Source organism: Eleutherodactylus coqui, chromosome 11 (assembly GCF_035609145.1).
Source record: "Eleutherodactylus coqui strain aEleCoq1 chromosome 11, aEleCoq1.hap1, whole genome shotgun sequence".
Taxonomy (NCBI): Eukaryota; Metazoa; Chordata; class Amphibia; order Anura; family Eleutherodactylidae; genus Eleutherodactylus; species Eleutherodactylus coqui.
This window is the reverse complement of record NC_089847.1, coordinates 3,117,438-3,144,912: the sequence shown is the minus strand read 5'-3', so window position 1 is coordinate 3,144,912 and position 27,475 is coordinate 3,117,438. Positions and strand designations below refer to the sequence as shown.

Below are 27,475 nucleotides of genomic sequence, written 5' to 3'. Positions count from 1 at the left end.
ACCACAGCCCCAGGGAGGGAGACCGGAGAGCCGCCGGAGGGGGATTAACCACAGCTGAGACCGGAGAGCCGCCGGAGGGGGATTAACCACAGCTCCAGGGAGGGAGACCGGAGAGCCGCCGGAGGGGGAACCACAGCTGAGACCGGAGAGCCGCCGGAGGGGGAACCACAGCTGAGACCGGAGAGCCGCCGGAGGGGGGTTAACCACAGCTGAGACCGGAGAGCCGCCGGAGGGGGATTAACCACAGCTCCAGGGAGGGAGACCGGAGAGCCGCCGGAGGGGGAACCACAGCTGAGACCGGAGAGCCGCCGGAGGGGGAACCACAGCTGAGACCGGAGAGCCGCCGGAGGGGGGTTAACCACAGCTCCAGGGAGGGAGACCGGAGAGCCGCCGGAGGGGGGTTAACCACAGCTCCAGGGAGGGAGACCGGAGAGCCGCCGGAGGGGAAACCACAGCTGAGACCGGAGAGCCGCCGGAGGGGGAACCACAGCCCCAGGGAGGGAGACCGGAGAGCCGCCGGAGGGGGAACCACAGCCCCAGGGAGGGAGACCGGAGAGCCGCCGGAGGGGGAACCACAGCCCCAGGGAGGGAGACCGGAGAGCCGCCGGAGGGGGAACCACAGCCCCAGGGAGGGAGACCGGAGAGCCGCCGGAGGGGGAACCACAGCCCCAGGGAGGGAGACCGGAGAGCCGCCGGAGGGGGAACCACAGCCCCAGGGAGGGAGACCGGAGAGCCGCCGGAGGGGGAACCACAGCCCCAGGGAGGGAGACCGGAGAGCCGCCGGAGGGGGAACCACAGCCCCAGGGAGGGAGACCGGAGAGCCGCCGGAGGGGAAACCACAGCTCCAGGGAGGGAGACCGGAGAGCCGCCGGAGGGGCAACCACAGCTCCAGGGAGGGAGACTGCAGAGCCAAAGCAGTTGGTGAGGAAAAGAACATATGAGAAAACAAGCTGTCTGCACACATAAGAGGATATAGAATTGCTGTCGCTCCACGGACTCTGGCTGGAGGGGCTGCGGAACAAGACCCTCTCAAGCGGCTGTCCAGCCCGTCCAAATAGTTTCCAAAAGGCTCTTCCCAACGAGTACAACATACAGGGATGAAGGCGACGAGTTTCGGTGTTTATAACCTCTTCAAGCCTAACAGACCTGAGCCTTAACAGCACTTAGCAGTATTCTCACTTGCATTGCCTCGGCTGCGGCTTGATTGGGCTTCTGGGGATGGCGATGACTCCCTGCAGGGGGACCCGGAGTGTTTGAGTTCTAGTAACCTGGGGAACATACATGCCGCCATAATCGAGCCGCAGCCGAGGTAATGTGAGCGAGAACACGTCTATGAATGCAGTTATGGATCAGGTCTGTTAGGCTTGAAGAAGGGGTTATAAACACCGAAACGTGTCGCCTTCATTCCTGTATGTTGCACTTGTTATAAACGGCCCTTTTGGACTGGCTGGACAGCCGCTTGGGAGGCTCTTGTTGTTCGGCAGCCCGTCCGGCCGGAGTCCGTGGAGCGACAGCAGTTCTATATCCTCATCAGCGCAGACGGCTTGTTGCTTAGAGGTTGTTCTTTATGAAGAATGACATTTAATCCCCCATTATAGCCCCCAACAGACACCCGTTCACTTCCTGCCCCATGAAGCATCGCCCTACACTGCCCATTTACTGGTCCCGCTGTCGGTAGGCGCCGTTGTGTCGCACATCTACGGAGAAGGCGCTGCGCGGTGGGAGTAAAGGACGGCGGAGTCAAGTAAACCAGCACTTTATTGGTAAGTTAACATGTGGAAAGTTTTCAGTAAGCGATGAGGTAACGAGGTGAATGGACCACAGCGGGGCACATGACGGGGGTCTGGTCAGCAGGACGCCTCACTTCTTCCACTCCTCCTTTTCATAGTCCCAATGGGAGGAGATGCCCGTCACGGGGTTCATCCTCATGTCCAGCATTCTCTTGGTCTGCATGGCGATCCAGTCGTCGGACAGCGTGTGCGGGACCTCGCCGAACACTGGAACAAGAGGGGCAGCAGAGGTCAAGTACAGGCAACACCAATAACCGCCGACAGACGGGCAGCATCCACATACATGACTGCTAGCGCGCGTTCACACCAAGAGGGAAGCTGGCAGATCCATGGCAAACACCGCAGCATTCCCACAGAAGAGACCGTAAAAACGGCAAGCGGGAGGGGCTTCTCTTTATGCAAGATTCTGTATAATGCCAACATTATAGGAAGATCTATGGGAAGGAGATGAAGATGTGGAGTCTCTATGGGTGGAAATACATGGAGGCAAAGACAATAATAAAATCCCCATATGGGGTTTCTATAGACACCAAATATAAGAGAAGCCGCTGAAGATCCATTACTGAAGCAAATAGATGAAGCAGCAAATCACAAGGAGGTCATTATTATGGGGGGCTGTAACTATCCGGATATAAACTGGGGAGCCGAACCTGCGGATCTCATGAGGGGAACAACTTCCTGCCAATTACTAAAGATAGTTACCCAACTTGTACGGGACCCCACTAGAGGGGCGGCCATTGTGGAGTTCATAATAACCAACAGACCTGACAGAATAACGGGGGTGCAGAGCGGGCGCACCAGGGAAATAGTGACCAGAATATAATACATTGCCACTTGTCCTTCAAGAGAGTTTTATAGGGGAGCTACGAAGATACCAAACTTCAGGAAGACCAAGAGACGCCCCTAACCTTACTGACTGGGACAATGTCCTCAGAAATAAGAGTACAGCCGATGAATGGGAAGTGTTCAAAAACATCCTAATTACTTACTGTGAGCGGCTCATACCTCACAGGAATAAAGGGGTTAATAATAGGAGAAAACCAATGGGGGGGCAATAAACAAAAATAAAAGCGTTTAAACTACTAAAACCAGAAGGCAGCGAAGAACTAAAAAGCTGTGAGGAAAAAAATTAATTATGTAAAAATCAGATAAAAGCAGCAAAGGTGGAAACGGAGAATTATGGCTAAAGAGTAAAACTAACCTAGAACTGTTCAACTATATAAATAGTAAAAAGATTAATACTGAAAGTGCTGGCCCTTTAATAAATAATGTAGGAGAAATTGTAGAGGGCGATGAGGAGAAAGCAAATCTATTAAATAGTTTTTTTTCCTCCAGTGTATTCACAGATGAGATGCAGAGTGATTAAGTAAACTCTCCACTAAATGTCACCAGTCTAACGCAGGAAGAAGTGCAGAGCCTCCTGAAAAAGATTAAAATAGACAGATCGCCAATTCCAAATGGCATTCACCCCAGGCTCTATGTGATACACAGACCCTTGTTTCTTATATTTAGACTCTATAGTGATGGGGTCTGTTCCACTGGAATGGTGTGTAGCCTATGTGGGGCTGATATTCAAAAAGGAGTCAAAAGGTGAACCAGGAAACTACAGGCCGGTAAGTCTGACTTTTATTGTGGGTAAAGTTTGATGGGTTTCTAAGAGATGCCATCCTGGAGGACCTGAAGGAAAACAGCTGTCTAACTCGTATCAGCGGGTTTATGAGAATCACTTCTGTCACACCAATCTGTTCAGCTTCTACGAGGAGGTAAGTTCTAGACTGGACCGGGGAGAGTCATTGGATCTTGTGTATCTGGACTTTTCCAAAGCGTTGGATACTGTGCCGCATAAAAGGTTGGGATATAAACGGAGAATGCTTGGTCTGGGCGAGAATGTGTGTAAGTAACTGGTCAGTGATAGAAAGCAGAGGGGGGGTTATAAATGGTACATACTCCAATTGGGTCACCGTTACCAGTAGGGTACCAGGGGTAGTATCGGAGGGGGAATCATGGCTACCGGTACTAACGCGGTACCACAGGGTTCAGTATTGGAGGGGTCACTGTTACTAGCGCGGTACCACAGGGGGCAGTATAAGAGGGAGTCACCATTACTAGTACTAGCGGGGTAACACAGGGGGCAGTATTAGACAGGGGTCATTGTTACTAGCGTGGTACCACAGGGGGCAGTATTGGAGGGGGTCACTGCTACTAGCGCGGTACCACACAGGGCAGTATTGGAGGGGGGGGGGGGGTCACTGTTACTAGCGCGGTACCACAAGGGTCGGCGCATGATGGGAATATTTTTCTCTCTCTCTCTACAAGTCACTAGTCAGACCTGGTCAAAATTGGGGTTATTTAGCTGAGAAAAAAAAAAAGTGACTCATGGGCACTCTAATAACTATTAGAGATGAGCGAACGCGTTCGTCCGAGCTTGATATTCGTGCGAATATTAGGGTGTTCGGGATGTTCGTTATTCGTAACGAACACCATGCGGTGTTCTGGTTACTTTCACTTCCTTCCCTGAGACGTTAGCGCGCTTTTCTGGCCAATTGAAAGACAGGGAAGGCATTACAACTTCCCCCTGTGACGTTCAAGCCCTATACCACCCCCCTGCTGTGAGTGGCTGGGAAGATCAGGTGTTCGCCTAATATAAAAGTCGGCCCCTCCCGCGGCTCGCCTCAGATGCGGTGTGAGTTAGATGAGGGACAGTGCTGTTTGTACCGGAGCTGCTGTAGGGAAAGAATTGGTAGTTAGTGTAGGCTTCAAGACCCCCCAAAGGTCCTTATTAGGGCCACTGATAGCTGTGTGTTGGCTGCTGTTAGCAGTGGGATTTTTTTTTTCTCAAAATCGCCTCTGCAGACCGTTGCACCTGGCATTAGGGACAGAAGTGCTGCATAGGCAGGGAGAGTGTTAGGAGTGAGTGTAGCCTTCAAGAACCTCAACGGTCCTTTCTAGGGCCATATTTATCCGTGTGCAGTACTGTCCAGGCTGCTGTTGGCTGTGCTGCATTTTTTTGGGGCTTCTCAAAATCGCCTCTGCAGAGCATTCCACCCTCCATTGATACTGCAGGGAAAGAATTGTATAGGCAGGGCCACAACACAGTTATTATTCATTGAATATACGCAGTGCTGCCTGTTGGTGGGAAAAAACTGAAAAGAAATCTATTTGTCCAGCCTGTGTCCGTCCTTACGGGCGGTGGAGACGTGTGAGCTGCGTGAAATACATTGCTAAATCATACGCACCCAGCTACGCTGTACTGCTGGCTTCGCCATTTGCTTTCCTTAATTGGGAAAAAAAATACCTGCTCTCCAAGAGTTATAATAACTCTGCTACCCTCACGTTCTGTGACACATAAGCAGGGACACAGCACAGTTATTAAACTTCGCAGGTTCATTGAATATACGCAGTGCTGCCTGTTGGTGGGAAAAAACGGAAAAGAAATCTATTTGTCCAGCCTGTGTCCGTCCTTACGCCTGTGGAGACGTGTGAGCTGCGTGAAATACATTGCTAAATCATACGCACCCAGCTACGCTTTACTGCTGGCTTCGCCATTTGCTTTCCTTAATTGGGAAAAAAAATACCTGCTCTCCAAGAGTTATAATAACTCTGCTACCCTCACGTTCTGTGACACATAAGCAGGGACACAGCACAGTTATTAAACTTCGCAGGTTCATTGAATATACGCAGTGCTGCCTGTTGGTGGGAAAAAACTGAAAAGAAATCTATTTGTCCAGCCTCTGTCCGTCCTAACGCCTGTGGAGACGTGTGAGCTGCGTGAAATACATTGCTAAATCATACGCACCCAGCTACGCTTTACTGCTGTCTTCGCCATTTGCTTTCCTTAATTGGGAAAAAAAATACCTGCTCTCCAAGAGTTATAATAACTCTGCTACCCTCACGTTCTGTGACACATAAGCAGGGACACAGCACAGTTATTAAACTTCGCAGGTTCATTGAATATACGCAGTGCTGCCTGTTGGTGGGAAAAAACTGAAAACAAATCTATTTGTCCAGCCTCTGTCCGTACTAACGCCTGTGGAGACGTGTGAGCTGCGTGAAATACATTGCTAAATCATACGCACCCAGCTACGCTTTACTGCTGTCTTCGCCATTTGCTTTCCTTAATTGGGAAAAAAAATACCTGCTCTCCAAGAGTTATAATAACTCTGCTACCCTCACGTTCTGTGACACATAAGCAGGGACACAGCACAGTTATTAAACTTAGATAATTCATTCACTAGAGGCAGTGGGGCCTTTCGTTTTCCAAAAAGGGCAAAAATTATATTTGGCCTGCAGTCTTGCGCCAATTTATTTCCTGCCTGGGAAATCTAATCACTGGTAATACAGCATGCTGAGGGGTAGGGGTAAGCCTAGAGGACGTGGACGTGGACGTGGCCGAGGACGCGGAGGGCCAAGTGAGGGTGTGGGCACAGGCCAAGCTCCTGATCCAGGTGTGTCGCAGCTGTCTGCTGCGCGATTAGGAGAGAGGCACGTTTCTGGCGTCCCCACATTCATCGCCCAATTAATGGGTCCACGCGGGAGACGGTTATTAGAAAATGAGCAGTGTGAGCAGGTCCTGTCCTGGATGGCAGAAAGTGCTTCGAGCAACCTATCGTCTACCCGCAGTTCTGCGCCGTCCACTGCTGCCAATCCGAATCCTCTGTCTGCTGCTCCTCCTTCCTCCCAGCCTCCTCACTCCACTACAATGACACCTGCTCAGGAGCGGGAACACTCCCAGGAACTGTTCTCGGGCCCCTGCTCAGATTGGGCAGCAGCGGTTCCTCTCCCACCAGAGGAGTTTATAGTCACTGATGCCCAACCATTCGAAAGTTCCCGGGGTCCGGGGGATGAGGCTGGGGACTTCCGCCAACTGTCTCAACAACTTTCTGTGGGTGAGGAGGACGATGACGATCATACACAGTTGTCTTGCAGTGAGGTAGTAGTAAGGGCAGTAAGTCCGAGGGAGCAGCGCACAGAGGATTCGGAGGAAGAGCAGCAGGACGATGAGGTGACTGACCCCACCTGGTGTGCAACGCTTACTCAGGAGGACAGGTCTTCAGAGGGGGAGTCAAGGGCATCAGCAGGGCAGGTTGCAAGAGGCAGTGCGGTGGCCAGGGCCAGGGGTAGAGGCAGGGCCAGACCGAATAATCCACCAAGTGTTTCCCAAAGCGCCCCCTCGCGCCATGCCACCCTGCGGAGGCCGAGGTGCTCTAAGGTCTGGCAGTTTTTCACAGAGACGCCTGACGACCGACGAACAGTGGTGTGCAACCTTTGTCGCGCAAAGCTCAGCCGGGGAGCCAACACCAACAGCCTCACCACCACCACCATGCGCAGACATATGATGGCCAAGCACCCCGCAAGGTGGGACAAAGGCCGTTCACCGCCTCCGGTTTGCACCCCTGCCTCTCCCCCTGTGCCCCAACCTGCCACTGAGATGCAACCCCCCTCTCAGGACACAGGCACTACCGCCTCATGGCCTGCACCCACACCCTCATCTCCGCTGTCCTCGGCCCCATCCAGCAGTGTAGTTCAGCGCACCGTTCAGCCGTCGCTTGCGCAAGTGTTCGAGCGCAAGCGCAAGTACGCCGCCACGCACCCGCACGCTCAAACGTTAACCGTCCGCATAGCAAAATTCATCAGCCTTGAGATGCTGCCGTATAGGGTTGTGGAAACGGAGTCCTTCAAAAGTATCATGGAGGCGGCGGCCCCGCGCTACTCAGTTCCCAGTCGCCACTACTTTTCCCGATGTGCCGTCCCAGCCCTGCACGACCACGTCTCCCGCAACATTGTGCGCGCCCTCACCAACGCGGTTACTGCCACGGTCCACTTAACTACGGACACGTGGACAAGCACAGGCGGGCAGGGCCACTACATCTCCCTGACGGCACATTGGGTGAATTTAGTGGAGGCTGGGACAGAGTCAGAGCCTGGGACCGCTCACGTCCTACCCACCCCCAGAATTGCGGGCCCCAGCTCGGTGGTGGTATCTGCGGAGGTGTATGCTTCCTCCACTAAAGCACCCTCCTCCTCCTCCTCCTCCTCTGTCTCACAATCAAGATGTGTTAGCAGCAGCATGTCGCCAGCAGTCGGTGTCGCGCGGTGTGGCAGCACAGCGGTGGGCAAGCGTCAGCAGGCCGTGCTGAAACTACTCAGCTTAGGCGATAAGAGGCACACGGCCCACGAACTGCTGCAGGGTCTGACACAGCAGACCGACCGCTGGCTTGCGCCGCTGAGCCTCCAACCGGGCATGGTCGTGTGTGACAACGGCCGTAACCTGGTGGCGGCTCTGCAGCTCGGCAGCCTCACGCACGTGCCATGCCTGGCCCACGTCTTTAATTTGGTGGTTCAGCGCTTTCTGAAAAGCTACCCACGCTTGTCAGACCTGCTCGTAAAGGCGCGCCGGCTCTGCGCACATTTCCGCAAGTCCCACACGGACGCTGCCACCCTGCGCACCCTGCAACATCACTTTAATCTGCCAGTGCACCGACTGCTGTGCGACGTGCCCACACGGTGGAACTCTACGCTCCACATGTTGGCCAGGCTCTATGAGCAGCGTAGAGCAATAGTCGAATACCAACTCCAACATGGCCGGCGCAGTGGGAGTCAGCCTCCTCAATTCCTTTCAGAAGAGTGGGCCTGGTTGGCAGACATCTGCCATGTCCTTGGTAATTTTGAGGAGTCTACCCAGGTGGTGAGCGGCGATGCTACAATCATTAGCGTCACCATTCCTCTGCTATGCATCTTGAGAAATTCCCTGCAAACCATAAAGGCAGCTGCTTTGCGCTCGGAAACGGGGGCGGGGGAAGACAGTATGCCGCTGGATAGTCAGGGCACCCTCCTGTCTATTTCTCAGCGCGTACAGGAGGAGGAGGAGGAGCATGAGGAAGATGAGGAGGAGGGGGAAGAGACAGCTTGGGCCGCTGCTGACGGTACACCGGCTGATTGCCTGTCATCCTTTCAGCGTGTATGGCCTGAGGAGGAGGAGGAGGAGGAGGAGGAGGATCCTGAAAGTGATCTTCCTAGTGAAGACAGCCATGTGTTGCGTACAGGTACCCTGGCACACATGGCTGACTTCATGTTAGGATGCCTTTCTCGTGACCCTCGCGTTGCACGCATTCTGGCCACGACGGATTACTGGGTGTACACACTGCTCGATCCACGGTATAAGGAGAACCTGCCCACTCTGATTCCCGAAGAGGAAAGGGGTTCGAGAGTGTTGCTATACCACAGGACCCTTGCGGACAAGCTGATGGTAAAATTCCCAGCCGACAGCGCTAGTGGCAGAAGGCGCAGTACCGAGGGCAAGGTAGCAGGGGAGGTGCGGAGATCTAGCAGCATGTACATCCCAGGCAGTGCAACAGTCTTTAAGGGCCTGGCCAGCTTTACGGCTCCCCACCAAGACTATGTCACCGCTGCCCAGTCACGGCTGAGTCGGCGGGAGCACTGTAAAAGGATGGTGAGGGAGTACGTAGCGGATCGCACGACCATCCTTGGTGACGCCTCTGCCCCCTACAACTACTGGGTGTCGAAGCTGGACACGTGGCCTGAACTCGCGCTGTATGCCCTGGAGGTGCTTGCTTGTCCTGCGGCTAGCGTCTTGTTGGAAAGGGTGTTTAGTGCGGCTGGGGGAATCATCACAGATAAGCGTAGCCGCTTGTCAACCGACAGTGCCGACAGGCTAACACTCATCAAGATGAACAAAGGCTGGATTTCCCCAGACTTCTGTTCTCCACCAGCGGACAGCAGCGATACGTAAGCAATACGTAGGCTGCACCCGCGGATGGAAGCTACGTTCTCTCTCACCATCCAAAACGGGGACATTTCTGCTTCATCAATCTGTGTCTAATATTCCTCCTCCTCCTCCTGCTCCTCCTCCTGAAACCTCACGTAATCACGCTGAACGGGCAATTTTTCTTAGGGCCACAAGGCTCACTCAAATAATTTTTCTTAACAATTTTTATAAGTTTCAATGCGCTTAAAAGCGTTGGAACTTTAACTTGAACCAATTTTTCGTTACACTGGGCTGCCTACAGGCCTAGTTACCACTTAAGCCACATTAACCATTGCTTACATGGAACGAAGACTGCGCTCCCGCTATACTGCTGCTTCAGAATTGTTACTGGGGCCTGTCTTGAGTGCTACTATTGCTTACATGGAACGAAGACTGCGCTCCCGCTATACTGCTGCTTCAGAATTGTTACTGGGGCCTGTCTTGAGTGCTACTATTGCTTACATGGAACGAAGACTGCGCTCCCGCTATACTGCTGCTTCAGAATTGTTACTGGGGCCTGTCTTGAGTGCTACTATTGCTGACATGGAACGGACACGTGGAGAGGACACGTAGTGCCTCAAAAACATCCCCCTCCTCCTCCAACAGGGAAAACATTGTTGGCAAATGCCTTTGCATTGGTTCGTCTGGTGGCAGTCCAAGAATTTCACCTTTACCGACACTACAAGAGAGCCCCCCCACCATCCCCCCGCCACGGCCCACTTAATCCTGGCCACATTCCGAAAACCAACAAAATACAACCGTGGTACTAGGTCCGCAGTCACCACCACATTACCACCAACGCGGTTACTGTTAAGGTGCATATAACCAGTCTGACTGGGGCATGCAGACACCTTGACAGAATGAATAGTGTGTGGCACATAGGTTCCCCATTGCTATGCCCACGTGTGCAGCTCCTGATGGCGGTGGCACAGGATTATATTTCTCATTGCTTCTGTACAGCATTGTGGGCTATCGCCCCGCCCCTATTAAAGAGGGTCGCTACCTAGCCGTGCCAACCCTGTGCAGTGTGTGCCTGCGGTCCCTCGTCGTGGCAGACGCACTTCTAAATAGACATGAGGGTGGTGTGGCATGAGGGCAGCTGAAGGCTGCGCAGGGACAGTTTGGTGTGCGCTGTGGGGGGGAGGGGGTGCGGTTGGGCAGCATGTAACACAGGAGAAGTGGCAGTGGAGTGTCATGCAGGCAGTGATTGTGCTTTGTTGGAGGTAGTGTGGTGCTTAGCAAAGGTATGCCATGCTAATGAGGGCTTTTCAGAAGTAAAAGTTGTTGGGATGGGGGGGGCCCACTCTTGCCGCTATTGTGGCTTAATAGTGGGACCTGTGAACTTGAGATGCAGCCCAACATGTAGCCCCTCGCCTGCCCTATCCGTCACTGTGTCATTCCCATCACTTTCCTGAATTGCCCAGATTTTCACACATGAAAACCTTAGCGAGCATCGGCGAAATACAAAAATGTTCTGGTCGCCCATTGACTTCAATGGGGTTCGTTGTTCGAAACGAACCCTCGAGCATCACGGGAAGTTCGTTACGAATAACGAACACCCGAACATTTTGGTGTTCGCTCATCTCTAATAACTATGTATAATATATCAGGGGTCAGTACAGAGATCTCTCCCATTATCTATTATACCCAGGACTGTAACAAGGGGGCGCTCTAATAACTATGTATAGATATATCAGGGGCCAGTACAGAGATCTCTCCCATCATCTATTATATCCAGGACTGTAACAAGGGGGCGCTCTAATAACTATGTATAATATATCAGGGGATAGTACAGAGATCTCTCCCATCATCTATTATACCCAGGACTGTAACAAGGGGACGCTCTAATAACTATGTATAGATATATCAGGGGTCAGTACAGAGATCTCTCCCATCATCTATTATACCCAGGACTGTAACAAGGGGGCGCTGTAATAACTATGTATAATGTATCAGGGGTCAGTACAGAGATCTCTCCCATCATCTATTATACCCAGGACTGTAACAAGGGGGCACTGTAATAACTATGTATAGATATATCAGGGGATAGTACAGAGATCTCTCCCATCATCTATTATACCCAGGACTGTAACAAGGGGGCGCTCTAATAACTATGTATAGATATATCAGGGGCCAGTACAGAGATCTCTCCAATCATCTATTATACCCAGGACTGTAACAAGGGGGCGCTCTAATAACTATGTATAATGTATCAGGGGGCAGTACAGAGATCTCTCCCATCATCTATTATACCCAGGACTGTAACAAGGGGGCGCTCTAATAACTATGTATAGATATATCAGGGGTCAGTACAGAGATCTCTCCTATCATCTATTATACCCAGGACTGTAACAAGGGGGCGCTCTAATAACTATGTATAGATAAATCAGAGGGCAGTGCAGAGATCCTTCCCATCATCTATTATACCCAGGCCGATAACAAGGGGGCGCTCTAATAACTATGTATAATATATCAGGGGTCAGTACAGAGATCTCTCCCATCATCTATTATACCCAGGACTGTAACAAGGGGGCGCTCTAATAACTATGTATAGATATATCAGGGGTCAGTACAGAGATCTCTCCTATCATCTATTATACCCAGGACTGTAACAAGGGGGCACTCTAATAACCCTGTAAATTCGCCACCCAATCGCACTTATCATCCAGCCATGTTTCCGTTATTCCCACTATATTGTAATTTTCATTACTCTTTCTTGCTTCAAGCTCACCCACTTTACTGATCAGACTTCTTGCATTCGTTGCCATACAGTTTATACGGTGGTTGTTCTTTATATTCATTGTACTACTAAAGGTACTATTGGCTGATCTGACAGTTTTTACACCCCCCCCCCCCCCCTCTCTCTCGACCCCCATTTCCATTACTTGGACCCAGGTAGCCATCTACACTGTCTACCCCCCCCCCCCCCCATTTCTCTTTTTGCCCTCCCCCCCAGTTCCTAGTTTAAACACTCCTCCAGCCTTCTAGCCATCTTCTCCCCCAGCACAGCTGCACCCTCCCCATTAAGATGCCGCCCGTCCCGACGGTAGAGCCTGTGGCTGATTTTGCTGTCGGCTCAGTTCTCCAGGAACCCGACCCCCTCCTTCTTACACCAACTCCGGGGCCACTTGTTACCCCCCTAATCTCCCGCTGCCCGTCTGCTGTGGCTCGTGGCGCAGGCAGTATAGCATAAAGACACAATGTTATTGTGAGCGCTCGGATCCGCTCAGATTCGGTGTTTCATTATACCTGAGGATCTGAACGCTGGCAATAAGCCGAATACGTTGGCGCTATATAAAGTATTATTACGCTTGGACAGATCAGCGGCCGATCCTGTCAGAGCGGATACCGGCACGGAGATCACACAGCTGAAAGAGGAAGCAAAACCGAAAAACATGGCGGAGCTCGCCGGTAGGGTGACCGAGGGTCGTAAACTAAGAAAAAGGCTGAACCGGATGGATGTGGCCCCTTCGGCCTTCCATACCACGCTACCATGGGTCAATATGGGAAAAGGGGTTAGGCCCATTACTTTTAATAATTCATCATTTTGTTTTTTTAGTCCCCACAGAGGAGGTCTGACCGCTCCTGCCGCACGATGCAATACCACATTATACCACAAGCTGACAGTCAACCATGCCAAAGGCAAAGCTTCGTAGCCAATCAGAAATAGCGGCTCTGGAGGCCTTCAGAAGACCCCCGGCCCCCATGGACAGTGAACAGCTCCTGTGATTTCATTGCAAACTCCAAAACGAGGCATTTAAAGGGCCATCGGCTGCAATCAGTGCGAGCGCCAACGACGGCTGCTGCAGGCAGGTGTCCATTATCAAAAGACAGCCGACACCCGCCTTATATGGAGCGGCATTCACCCCAGATCCATACGAACCCCCAACACACATGATGCAATCGCACGTTGTGGAGCGTTAAGGGGTTAAAGGGCATTTTATAAAAGCTTAATTATTTTATAATGACAATTCTGGAAGTTTACCAACAGACCACGAAATGTATCACTATAAAACTGGGTCTGAGCCCGACTGGCGCCCGCGGTCCGCAACTTCTTTAAATGCGTGGCACTCAAATGTGATGAAAAAAGGGTGTGGCCACCTTGACAAACAACGATGGCCGCATCACTGCTGACTACCAACGGCCCGTGTGTAAGAGCCTGCCGGCTGCTCCGACTGGTGGGCACGAGACGATCCGGGCAGAGGTGTCTGCCAACACAGTGTGCATCAGGCGGTCAGAGCAGCCGTGCCGCCATCTTAGTTTCTCCAGGAGTGGGGGGGGGGGGGGGGGGGGGGCGCTTTAAGTGCATCACATGCCAGAGACGGCTGTATATTATACCACAAGTCCCTTCCAGCTCGGAGCCAACGCGGATTTCCTTCCTTATGGGCGCACAGACGGCCCGCGGCGAGCGTAATACACGACGACCAATAACCACCAATCATCCTTCATCGGCGGCCATGTTTACCCCGAACAATTATCGCTTACTGCGCACAATTCAGCGATTTATTGATAATTACTCCCCGTAAACGGCCTTAAGTCGCAGGACTGGAAACGTGATGCCGTGAGGCGCAGCTACACTTATATCTAAACAGCCTTCAACGAAAAACTGCTCAACTGCAAACACGTTCCCGCCGGCCAAATCTGTGACCGTGAGCGGTAGGGGCCGGATTCAGGGCAGCACAGCTGCCGTTTCAGACTAGACAGGGTTTGTCCGTTACCAAGGAAGCGTGGCGCCCGGTTCAGGAGCCGCAGGCAGGGCGCCGCTACATGTCCTATTGTCCTCCCGATGCACAGGAAGACTTCGCTCATTACAGATGCCTAAAAGACATCAGCAGTGAGAAGGAGACCTCCGTGTGCATCTAAAGCGACGGGCGGGGGCACCTTATTGGCAAGCAGCGCCACAAGCGGCACTGAAGGGAGACGGTGGCCGTCATTCTAGGAGCCGCCACTTCATCACCCCCTGGGTTTGGTCATATATCTCTACATAAATAAAATACAAATGTGAGGCTTTGAGGAGTGGCTAATGCTGAGCCCGGCAGGGATGATGCGAACCAGATGTCTCCCCTGTAAATATCTAATAGCGCCACCCATTCTCCGTACTTCATCGCCATGTAAGGTCAGGCTGATCACAGCGAGGCCGTAAATCCATGACGTTGTCAGTAGCAGAATCAGAGCAACTCAAGAGGGGAACCAACTTCCATCAGATCGCGATCCTGTAGTTCTAACGAGCAGCGACCTTCATTATGATATATTTAACCCCTTCATAACCTGAGATTGAGTTTTGAATGATGAAAGATTCTGCAGTATGCTGCTCCCCTCAAAGGGAAGGCCGTCGTTTCAACGTTCCCACCCGCAGGCTGCTTTCACACAGCCGAGAAAATTGCGCAAGATTTGTACGTTACCAGATGCATGAATATGAAGGCCATTCCTTTGGATACGGTCATACACACATCGCAGCAGGTCCCATGTTTGGGCTTTCCGTCAGAACGCCTCCATTGTTTTCAGGAGATGCACACGGGCGCGATGCAAGATTTCCCATTGAAAACAACGGTGCGGCTGAAAGCTGCGCCGAAGGGTCACAACTGTGCTGAAGTGATGGGAGGCGTACGTGACACAGAACCGCCTCACCGCCGCTGGGAGATCATGCGTTGGCCCAATATTACGCCCGTGTGAGGTTACCTTAGCCTGCATAATGATTTGCTGTGAGGCCATAGGGAGGTCCAGTGGTGCCAACAGACAAGGAGGCGTGCGGTCACCAGCGTGGGCCTCCACTATCAGGCAGCGTCCCACTAATCCGGCACCCGACTGCTTTTGGTGCAGACTATTGGGCGGCAGAATAGAGTCGCCGCACTCCTACAGAGACCACAGCATGAGGTCGGCTCTCATCGTCTCGTTCCGCTTCACTCACCGTATTTCTTCTGCCACATGTAAACCAAGGCAGTGACGCCGACGAAGAACAAGGTGCCGCCGATGGCCGTCTTCCACTCACTTGATCCCCTTTTCATATCAGCGTAGGTCTGGTTGAACATGATGCGGTACACTAGAGGAAAGCGTAGACCATCAGAGACCGACCCCAACTGGAGACCGTACAGAAGGACTGAGCGCTCACATACATCATGGCGGCTACTCACACTGCACCTTGTCCTGAGCGCTCAGCGACGCCCACGCTCCCTTCTCTTTTTCCTTCAGGGCCTTCAGCTCCGGGGTCAGGACTTTCATGTAGGGGATGTCAGGCAGGGGGATGTGGCGATGGTCGTAGTATTGGGGAAGGGTGAACTCTGGGATAGCAACGCTGCCTGCAAAGGCAAGAGACGGGGACATCAAATCTCAGCGGCGGAGCTGCGCGTCTCCCCAACCCCACAGAGGGCGAGCGAACTGCAGACGGCGCACAAGTCTCACACCTCCCTCCTGTCTTCAGGGTTTGTCCAAGTCACTCATCTTACAGACCCGCGTAGGATTAACGAGATTAACGAGACCTTCCAGGCCGGAGAAACAAAGGTGGCCGTCTAAGACCCTACCTGCTGGCTGCTCAGTCAGTCTGACTACCAAGTCATGCGAACACAGCGCGCCTCCGGTAGTCAGAGAAGCGGTGCGGCCATCTTTGTTTCTCAGGCCAGGAGGGTCAGCTCTCACAAGCCCCATAAACAGAACACCCGGCTGACCCTCCGCTGGTGAAGCGGTGGCGACCCAACAACTTCCAGTCCCTTACCAGGACCCCGGAGGATACTTACCGTGACCCTGCAGGCAGGCGGAGGTGGACAGCGCCCTCCGGGCAGCCAAGCGCAGCAGGCGTGAAGACAGCATTCTGCGGAGGAGAGACAGCGGTTATTACACACCGAAGGACTTATCACAAGTCATCTGCCTGCAAACCGCCGGATTATCGGACATGCTGGACTATTAGATGCCCTCCTGACCGGACACTGAGGACCAGCGAGAAGCTGAAGAACCGGGGACTTCAGGGGCCACAGAGGGCCGGGCTGGCGGGAATCCATCGCACTCGTATCCGCAGCAGCAAGACGCCGCTAGAAAGGATGAAGCCGACCAGACGGCCCGCCACGAGCCGAAACCTCAGCAAACGCCCCGCCCCCCGGTCACCTACAGACGCCCGCAGTTAGGGGCGGGGCTCCGCATACGGGGACCTAAATGTAGACGACCGGCAGCCCCGCAGGTCACCTATAGACGCCCGCAGTAAGGGGCGGGGCCCCACATACGGGGACCTAAATGTAGACGACCGGCAGCCCCCGGGTCACCTACAGACGCCCGCAGTTAGGGGCGGGGCTTCGCATACGGGGACCTAAATGTAGACGACCGGCAGCCCCCCGGGTCACCTACAGACGCCCGCAGTAAGGGGCGGGGCGCCGCATACGGGGACCTAAATGTAGACGACCGGCAGCCCCCCGGGTCACCTACAGACGCCCGCAGTTAGGGGCGGGGCGCCGCATACGGGGACCTAAATGTAGACGACTGGCAGCCCCGCGGGCGCCGACTTCTGGTAAGACGACTATCCGTGTTACGGCCACATATAGTGGAGGTCTGCGCTCTGGTGGGAGGAGCCATGAGCCGCAGGGGGTGGGGCCTCACACACCATCCGCCCAAGAATCGCAGATACAGCCCGCTCCCGGCCGTGCGACAGCAGCTTTATATCACGCAGTCCGGGGCCGGACGGAGAGAAGCGTCGCAGATCCCTCACAGCGGCCGTTAAGGCGACCAAACCTGGAAGCTGGCGGCGCCTTTCACATCCAGAGTCAGCGGGTCCCAATTACCCCTCCCCCGCCATACCGTGCGCTGTGAGCGGCTGCGAGGCGTTTATCGCTCAGCGACAGACATTATCCGTTATCACAGACACTTCCGGCGCTCATAAAACCGTAATCTGGGGGCGGAGCGATACAAGACAGACAGAGGGGACCACAACTCCCAGCATGACCTCACAATGTGCAGCCGGGAGGTGAATGAGGGTGAGAAGTCCTGCAGTGACCCTTATAGAATCTATAGTCCCCGGGGGGCTGCGGACACACAGACCGTCCTCACCTCATCCAGCGCCGGCAGCCAAGAACAGAGAGGACACCGGAACAAGCGAGAGGACCAGTCCGACCAGAGAGGAGCCCCGCCTACTGCCGCGCTGCACGCCGGGATGCGCCGGAGGACTCCACAATTAGAGCTCGCACGCAGCCCGCCCTCCGGCTGATGACGCCGCCTATCACAGGGTGAGGTGTGGGTGGAGTTTCCCGCGGGTGTCACTCAGACGGTCTGGTCCCAGAAACACACGGCGGACTGGTGTAGAGTTAAAACGGCGCTGTGCCCGGAGTAAAGATGGCCGCCGGCGACCCGCTCAGCGTCATGTGATCTCACTCACTTTACGCCTGTGTTGTGTGCGTGACAGCTGGCTTCTCGGTTTACGGTTGTGTGTCAGACTACTCGCAGTGACAGACGGTGCCCGAAAGAACACATCGGGAGCGGCCTGAAGGTGAGGAGGCAGCGGGTGTCCGTCGGCGACGGCCCCGGAGGGTGGAGAGTGTCCGTCGGTGGGGGCCCCGGAGGGGGGAGAGTCCACTGAGGGCCCCGGAGGGAGAAGGGTGGCCGTCGGTGGGGCCCCGGACGGGGGAGAGTCCACTGAGGGCCCCGGAGGGGTGGAGTCCGTCGGTGAGGGCCCCGGAGGGGTGGAGCCATAGAATCCTAGACTGGTAGAGTTGGAAGGTTCCTCTGGGGTCACCGGGCCCGGCCCCCTGCTCAGTGCTGGATCACTAAATCATCCCGGGCAGATGTGAGCCCGCCGAGGGCCCCGGAGGGGGGAGAGTCTACTGAGGGCCCCGGAGGGGGGAGGGGTTGGCGTCCGGTCGCTCCGTGACTTTACGCTCAGTGATTGTTTCCTGTTCAGTTGGTGAAGGGTTAATCCCCGCCGCCCCCCGGTTACAGATCGGGGGGATTATACTGAGGATCTGCAGAACGTTCCGCCATTCTGCTCCCCCACAGCGACCGCCATGACAGATTAGCTCCGCCCCCACAGCGACCGCCATGACAGATTAGCTCCGCCCCCACAGCGACCGCCATGACAGATTAACTCCGCCCCAACGTATATTCTAAAGCTGGCGGTTGTGGACTATTACATACGAGCGCCGTACAGCCCCTCCCCCCACAGCCCCTCCCCCGTCCGGGGCCCCTCCCTCCGCGCCGCAGCGTCCGCTACAAGTAACGCATTTCCTTCTCTCCTCCCGGAAGATGCCGGCCTACAAGCTGACGACGCAGGCGTACTGCAAGATGATGCTGCACGGCGCCAAACACCCCACCAGCTCCGTCAACGGCGTCCTGGTGGCCGAGAAGCAGAAGCATAAAGAAGTTCCGCAGCAGCCAGTCCTGTTTGTGGACTGCATCCCACTCTTCCATGGTGCGATCGCCCTGTCGCCGGTGCTGGAGGTGGCGCTGACGCTGGTAAGAGGGGATCCGGTGCGGTCGGTGGGAGGAGTCACTGGTGCGGTCGGTGGGAGGAGTCACTGGTGCGGGCGGTGGGAGGAGTCACTGGTGCGGGCGGTGGGAGGAGTCACTGGTGCGGGCGGTGGGAGGAGTCACTGGTGCGGTCGGTGGGAGGAGTCACCGGCGCCACGAACAAAGCTGAGAACGTCTAATAGATTTTGCGCCTCAGTTTCTCACCGTTTCCAAGATGGTTTCTGCTTGCTGTCAGTGAATGGACACGTTGGTTTTGTTCACACTGTGGCCTGACAGCTGCGGGGTCGTTACAATGTGTCGGCCTGGACAGTTCTGTGGGCCACAGTAACCTCTCCGATCCGCTGCCACACGTCTGTCTGCACTGATACATTGTAACAATCCCTCTGCTGGAACAGGATTGCATAAGGGGGGGGGGAATAAACAATAACCATTCACATTCACTGACAGCAAGCAGACCTCTTGAATCTGGTGAGAAAATTAACCCCTTAGTGACGCGGCCGATTTTGGTCCCGAAGACGCAGCGATTTCTGGGGGCTTTTCATCTCCACTTCTCACACTCCAGCGCTTTAGTCGTTCGCGGCCGCAGGATCGCTGTCTGCCACGTGGCGCGCCGTCGTCATTATTCCTTATCTGCCCTTTTTTTTTTAACTATGTGGGTTTTTTAATCTTTTCTTAATTTCTGTTACTTACACTTTTTATGTCCCTGTGGGGACTTGAACCTGCGATGGTCGCTCTGATAATACACTGTAGTACTTCTGTACTGCAATACATTATCGCTTCTCCTAGTAATCACAGGCCGTAGCAGACCCGGACGCCATTATCTGGGGTTTGGTTGCCATGGCAATCCATCGGTCCTCCGCAACTACATACTGGGGGGCTGATGACGTCACGGAGGGAGCGCCCACCCACTGAACGTGTAAAGGGGTAAACGGCGAGTATGACCGATCCCTACTGTCTGTCAGTCCCGATCGGCTGCCGCGGCGGATGTGGTCGGCTCTGGTTCTGCGCCATGCAGGGGGCGTAAGTCTACGGACTGCGGAGGGAACTGCTTCCCTGCCAGGTTGTAAGTTACAAGCTGTGACGTGAAGGGGTTAAAGTGGCGTCATGGAAGAAAGCGCCGCGTCCCATCAGGTTTACGGAACGTGCTGCTAATCCACAGCAGGAAACCGTTAACTGCGCCGACATCTGCGCGGATTTCTATTGGGCGGCCACGGAGTCCCGCTGGAATTTACGGATCTCTGGCATAAATGATAACAAATCCGTTGGTCGGTGACAGGCTCCGCCCCTTTCTGTTAAACCCCGCCCACTTTTCTCACTATTCAGAAGTGCAAGATGTGCCTCGTTGTGCCGCAGCGATTGGATGCTGGCGGCGGTCTCCGTGTTCCGCCGTTCTCGCGGTAATGGTCGCCCGGCGCTGCGCACAATTCTCACTGCCTCATTCCTTCTCCAGATCGACACGTGGTGCAAGGAGAACAGCTATGTGATCGCCGGCTACTACCAGGGGAACGAGCGGCTGAAGGACAACAGGTGAGCGCCGCCATGGGATTGGTTCTGGACATGGTACAACCCCTATAGATCACATATGGGCCTGGCCCTGCACGTAACCATGACGACCGGAGTACCAACCTCCATACTTTACACCAGTGTTCCCCACCCCCAGTCCTCACGGACCCCAACAGGTCGTGTTTTCAGGATATCCTATGGTAAGACCCCCGTGGCAATGTGTAAGGACCGATAATAATTACATCACCTGTGCAACACTGAGGAAATCCTGAAAACATGACCTGCGGGGGGCGCCGAGGACTGGCGGGGGGCACTGCTTTACACTGCAGGCTGCATTTATTGTACTGGAAAATAACGCAAAGACCAAGAAGGTTCCTGTCGCACCGCGGCTCCTCGTACGGCTACGCAGCTTGGGGCGTGACGGGGTGCGAGACCCTCGGGACATGGGCGCTCACCCTCCTGTCTCCGCAGGTTGTGGGCGCTGCCCGCTCAGGTCGTGGCCGCTGCCTCCTCAGGACGTTGGTGCTGCCTCCTCAGGTCGTGGCCGCTCACCCTCATGCCCCCTCAGGTTGTGGGCGTTGCCTCCCCAGGACATGGGCGCTCACCCTCATGCCCCCTCAGGTCGTGGGCGCTGCCCCCTCAGGACGTGGGCGCTGCCCCCTCCTGCCCCCTCAGGACGTGGGCGCTGCCCCCTCCTGCCCCCTGAGGACGTGGGCGCTGCCCCCTCCTGCCCCCTGAGGACGTGGGCGCTGCCCCCTCAGGACGTGGGCGCTCACCCTCATGCCCCCTCAGGACGTGAGCCCTCACCCTCATGCCCCCTCAGGACATCGGCGCTGCCCCTTACTGCCCCCACAGTTGCAGCAGCTTCCTTGCCTTCTGACGTCCTGTATTTGTGTTTCAGTCTCACCCCGGTCGCTGAGAGGATCGCCGCACGGATCGCAGAGGGGTTCAGCGACGCAGCCCTAATAATGGTATGCAAATCAGCGCAATTCATCTATGCAGTAACAGGAGGCGGAGCGTTGCATCATGGGGGGCAGGAGTAGGTGAGGGGATCAGTTTGCCGGGGTGGAGTCTTGTGCAGGGGGTGGGGCAGTTTGTTGAGGGGGCTGTAGGGGTGGAGTCTTGTGCAGGGGGTGGAGCAGTTTGTCGAGGGGGCTGTAGGGATGGAGTCGTGTACTGTTTGGGTGGAGTCCTGTGCAGGGGGTGGAGTCTTGTGCAGGGGGTGGAGCAGTTTGCCGAAGGGGGAGGGGGATATATTGCCAGGGAAGTGGCGTATTATATGGAGGGGATCCCGTTAAAATATAGCTTTTATTGAATAATAGGTGGGGGATCCCCCGGAGTCGGGAATATCCTGCAGATGTATATGTTATATAGTGGTTTATTCCTGTCTGCCCCGTCAGGGTTACCCCGTATGCAGATCGCGTTGCCACCCCACGCTATTAACCCTTTGGGGCGTTGCCATCCCTCAGGCTACAGCTCGCCAGTCCCGCGCAGGGGGGAGGGGTATTGGGTGGAGGGGAGGAGCTTGTCGATGCAGGGGGAGGGGTGTTGGGTGGAGGGAAGGAGCTTGTTGATGCAGGGGGAGGGGTGTTGGGTGGAGGGGAGGAGCTTGTCGATGCGGGGGGAGGGGTGTTGGGTGGAGGGGAGGAGCTTGTCGATGGGGGGAGGGGAGGAGTTTGTCGATTCGGGGGAAGGGGTGTTGGGTGGAGGGGAGGAGCTTGTCGATGCAGGGGGAGGGGTGTTGGGTGTAGGGTTTTCATTAGTGATCTCCTGTTACCCTCCAGCCTTCACACCGGGGGAGATGTTGGTGATATCTGGTTATCCAATGCAGTTCAGTGAGCGCAAGCAGCCCGGCTCTGTCCTTTATAGAAACCACTCCCAGTACGGCGCCCCCTGTGGCCAAAGTCATCCTGTTTGATGGTGTCTTCTACTTTCTGTCTTGCAGGTAGACAACTCTAAGTTCTCCATGGAGTGCATCTTCCCTTCCATCCACATCTACGACATCCATGATAATCGGTGGAAAGCCAGAGACCCCCATGAGTGAGTATCCGGGGGGCCGCTGTGCAGCCACGTCTGAGCCTCAGAAAGCGGGGTGACTTCCCACATAGTTGTCACCCGATGTTCCTAGAGCCGCCTGGGGAGGGAAGGGGGTGTAAGTAGCCACTCCGTAGTCCGGGCAGGTGGAGACAACCCTGCTGGCAGCCATATTGCTTGAGGCTGATATAAGGAAGAAGAGCTGAGTAGGCACTTTAACCCCTTAATGACGAGCCTAGTTTTTGCTATTTTTTTTTTTTTTTTTCCCATTCGCTTCAATAGAACTCAGCCTGCAGTACCAACCCCGGCCCCTGCCAATGTACGGAGCTGTCTGCCTCCTGCAGTGTATCAGCTAGTCAGACAACCCCTTTCATCGTTGCATTGCAAGAGCCAGAACTCGTTGACAGCCGTAGCGGGGCGCGGGCGTTCTTTTGTTTTTTCTTTAGGAGTGATTTGTATATTCTATAGCCGCCCGGCATATAATGTCATCTGCTTACATGCTGCAGTTGCTATTGATTGTGGCATGTAAGGGGTTAAACTGCCAGGATCTGAGGCTGCTCCATACCTGGTTGTTAGAGCAGGAGCCTCGCTGTCAGCCAAGATGCCGCCTTAAAGAGATGCATGTGCAGGTTTAAAGCCCATCAGTGAGGTCAGTAAAGGGGCGGACTGGCGGTCACTAAGGGGTTAATGGGCAGATCTTGGGCAGCATTGCTGGGGTTCGGGGTCTCCTGCGCTCAGCGCTGTTTCTGATGTTTCTCTCCAGGGACGTCTTTGAAGATTGGCCAGAAGCTCAGCGGATCACGGCGTCCCTCATGGACAGCCGCTCCTACGAAACCCTCGTGGACTTTGACAGCCACCTAGACGACTTGCGGAATGACTGGGCCAACCCCGAAATAAACAAGTCCATCATCCATCTATGCTGAGGCCGGGGGGCCGGCCCGCGCTATGCAAGGTGACCGCCGAATGTAGAAGTCATGTGACCACCATCTCTACTGCCGGACGGGGATTTCTATCTGAATGGACAACATGTTAGCGGTTAAAATCTGGAGGCGCCTCGTAACCCAGACGGAGCGCGATCGTCCGCCGCAGACACTGGCGCAACAGCGGACCGTCCTCCGGAGCGCTCGGTTTTATAATACACGATACTTTATAAGAATCTCCTGGTTTTCGTGTCCTTTTTTTTTTTTTGATCAGGTGACTTTATAGAGAACTAAATTGAATTGTCCTGCGCGACACGGAAGAATTACCGCCGCTGTCCGTGCGCCGCATAATTACCTGATCTGTGACCCTGATGAATCCCGAGGACGCTGAGGAGTGTCCGCGGCCGCTGAGGCCCCGCAGATCTTCTGGACTGGAGAATTGGTTTCTAATGGAATTACGGCTTCATCCCTGCTGCCTGTCAGTGAATAGAAGAGGCGATCCCGCTGCATTATGACTCCGCCCCTCACTGCTGTAGAGTTTTGTCTTTTCCTCTGAGCCCGCGGCGTCTTACACTGAACCCCCCCCATTTCCTCTTAGACTATCCGATTCTTGCGTACTCCACGGCTCCCCCTCGGCTCAGACTCTCGGCCGGCGCTCGTTATTTCGCTAATGAGGGAGATCTAGTTTTTTTTGTTTGTTTCATGAAAGTAATAAAAATGACGATTCTGAAGGCTCTGCAGTTTATAGCGGCGGTTCAGCTGGTAACTCGCTTTACGGCGGTCCTCCTCCTTAGGCCTCTTTCCCACGAGCGTATATTGGTCGCCGTTTTCACGGTCGGCCGATATACACTGTGATCCGATGCGTTGGATCACACAGGCGTATTCCCGCAGTGTAATATTTCCCGTCCGGCTAATATAGCGTCAGGCGCTTTTACGCCGTTCAGGAAAGATAGTCCTGGAACTATCTGCCCGGAATACGTCGGCCGCTGCATGGGCTCCTATGGGAGCCGGAGAATGGAGGTGAGAGGGAGGGACTGTTTGCCCCTTCACTCATTTTTATGGCAGCGGCGAGCGCACGTAAAAATGCCTACGGCCATGTGAAGCGGCCCTGGCATGGCGGCTCCCCACAAACTTGCTGACTGTTTCCAATAAACATAACTGCAGCTCTGATGGATAAACGCAGGATGGATTGAGCGCTGCTGATGGATTCTTGTTAGAACTGTGAATGCAGCTCTGGATGTGACTGGAGGGTAAAGGCCAACTACACGGCAGGGTATCGGTCTGATTGTTCCGGCTCCCACCGGGTTGTGAACGATAGTCGCCCTGTGTAAATGCTTGCAGAGACTGAACGACTGCTGCTTGGGGGAGGGGGAGAGGCGGCGCGGCCGCTCCACCTCCATGCTGGCAGCGGTACTCCTGTTTAACACCGCAGCGGCGAGCTTCCCTGGGGCGCCCCGCCGCGCTCCACCACTTGTCCCATGTAAAGGGGGCTTAAGACAAAGATACTGACGGGCAGTTAATTTGGCCATAAGGGTGATCTCACGCGGGCGAGCGTAGTACCGGGGCGTGAACCTCCCCCCGGTGTCGCGGTTTCCCCGTGGATGGGAACTGTTTTCTCGCATCACTTCTGGGAAGTAGCGATCCTCCATCGTGGCTTTCATCGGAGGGTCGGCACGTGTTTCCCATCGGAGTCGCTCCGACCCCGGTGTCATTGCAGCGCTGTCAGTGGGTGCAGCATCAGCTGATCGGTCGGGGTCCCCAGCGACGCTACCCGGCCGACCAACTATTGATGACCCACGAGTATACAGAGGAAAGGTCAGCAATGGTTTTCTCCCTGGGCAACCCCTTTCAGCATAGTGATCACCGGCCCGCGTAGATCTGGACATCCTTGTCTGGCATTCACTTGCCATGGCAACCCATTGGGCCTCCATGATTACATGGCGGCAGGCCAATGACATCACAGAGGGAGCGCCCTGCCCTCCGTAAACCCATCACATGACACGATCCACATTGATTGCGGTATGTAAGGAGTAAACAGCGGGGATCGATATTCTCATTGATGCGGTAGGCGGCCGCTGGCGCCCGTTGCAGAGGGCGTGGACTGTGTTTCTGAGCCCGTACCATCCAAATATACAGCGAATGTGAGGGACTGAACGCTCCCTGTGTGAATGAGCCGGCGATGTGTCTGCGCTGACCCTTAGTTTACATCCATTCGCACTACATTGACGACCTGGGGCGGAAGGGGTTAAAGGGGATGGGGGGTGGAGTCTAAACGTTTTACAACCAAAGTTTGCTAAGTTGGGTGGAATCTGCTGCAGCGCTCCTGCAGGTGGGATGAAGCACTACATGGTCCTGTGAGTGTGTGTCCCAGGGGTCCCTCTGTATGTTATACCCCCCCCCCCCCCCCGTGTTCTGGTAGCGCAGCGCCCGGCGTTACCGCTGCAGCCGGAATCATGAATCTTATCTCCTGCATATTTGATTTTCCAGTAAGTGATCTGGCAGGAGAGGGCAGACGCCTGCGAGCGGTTGTAGGTAAGGCTCCGCCCACCCAGCGCCGTCCATTAACCCTCTAGGGGTTTCGTTGCTTAAGTTTATAATTCTGCGTTCCTTGCTGTAATATCAATCACCTCTCCGTATTCTGACTGCTGTGCTTGTGTTACACAAGCAGAGTGGCAGTGTAAAGCATGGAGGAGCAGTAGCCTAAACCACCAGGGAGACAGGAGGGAAATCGCTGTTGAAGTCAAATATAACTGACCATGCAGGTAAGCTACTGTCACAGGCCATAATTGTGTCCTAATGGAGCAGCAGTGTAAAGCATGGGGGAGAAAGGACCGCGGCCAGCAGCCTCCATCCCTCTGACACCGGCAGGCGCTGCAGTGAAGTGTTTGCAGGGTTGCTGCAGATTGATACTTCAGGAGGTTACAGAAGACAGGAAGACGATGCCAAGGAGAACCATCCTCGCCAGCACTGCAGTCTCTGGCGGGTGCTGAGCCCACCGTCCGTCAGAAGGTAATACAACAGAAGCAGCACCAGGGGGCTCTAAATCTGCACCCCGCCCTGTCGCTGCACACCAGTAATGCCGGGGGTGTAGTATTTGAGCACACCCTGGCCTTCCAGAACAAAGCTCCAACACCCTGCAGCCCATCATACAGTGAGTCTGACTCCCTGCACCTACCACTAGAGGGAGCTCACAGCACACAGATTCATTATAGAGATCAATGAGAGCTATACGACTATACAGTCGGCTCCCCCTAGTGGTGGTTGTGTATATCTATGTAGGGAGCTCCCCCTAGTGGTGCTTGTATACATATCTGTATACAGCATGCTCCCCCTAGTGGTGGTTCTATATATATCTGTACACAGAGCGCTCCCCTTAGTGGTGGTTGTATGTGTGTGTGTATGTGTATATATATATATATATCTGTATACAGCAAGCTCCCCCTAGTGGTAGCAGCATGCAGTCAGAATTGTATAAAACTCTATGCAGGGGATTTAGAGCTCCGACCTCTAGACACAGATTATGGAGTTAGGCCGCCTGCACACGGGTGGGTCGGAACCCGCATGTGGGATTCCCGCAGTGCCCGGTCGGTGACCCCAGCATACCTCTCCGCCATCTTCTCCTCTGTTGCTGATGTGCTGGCCATGTGTAGCCCGCCCAAAGTAGCCGCATGCAGCGATTTCTCCCCCACAAGCAGAAAATCGCGTATTGCCATAGCATGCTATGGGCTGGACTTGCTGCAGAATCCAGAGGCGATGCTCTGCACAGACTGTTCAGCGTGGAAATCACCTGTGGAAAAATGGCGCACACTTACTCTTAGGTCTGCGGCCCTTTAAATCCAGTGAAAGGCATCAGATTCAAGTAACTCTTTACTGATGTGAAAGCGAGCAGTGTGACCCCTGACGATGGTGATGTCATCCTGGCAGTGTGACCCCTGACGATGGTGATGTCATCCTGACAGTGTGACCCCTGACGATGGTGATGTCATCCTGGCAGTGTGACCCCTGACGATGTTGATGATGTC

At 54.6% G+C, this 27,475-nt stretch overlaps 2 protein-coding genes across 2 annotated transcripts; one reads left to right on the top strand and one right to left on the bottom strand.

The window, feature by feature from the left end:
• Positions 1-1,740: 1,740 nt before the first annotated feature.
• COX4I1 (cytochrome c oxidase subunit 4I1) lies at positions 1,741-17,713 on the bottom strand. Its single transcript, XM_066583923.1, has 5 exons — positions 17,584-17,713; positions 16,287-16,360; positions 15,687-15,851; positions 15,464-15,595; positions 1,741-1,997 (listed from the first exon to the last, which is right to left on the bottom strand). Exons 1-5 carry the CDS (start codon positions 17,586-17,588, stop codon positions 1,861-1,863), a joined length of 513 nt encoding a protein of 170 aa, XP_066440020.1. The 5' UTR covers positions 17,589-17,713; the 3' UTR covers positions 1,741-1,860.
• Positions 17,714-17,856: 143 nt separating this feature from the next.
• Positions 17,857-24,184, top strand: EMC8 (ER membrane protein complex subunit 8). Its single transcript, XM_066583922.1, has 6 exons — positions 17,857-18,019; positions 18,772-18,981; positions 20,447-20,523; positions 21,401-21,470; positions 22,445-22,539; positions 23,297-24,184. Exons 2-6 carry the CDS (start codon positions 18,772-18,774, stop codon positions 23,454-23,456), a joined length of 612 nt encoding a protein of 203 aa, XP_066440019.1. The 5' UTR covers positions 17,857-18,019; the 3' UTR covers positions 23,457-24,184.
• The last annotated feature ends 3,291 nt before the right edge of the window (positions 24,185-27,475 follow it).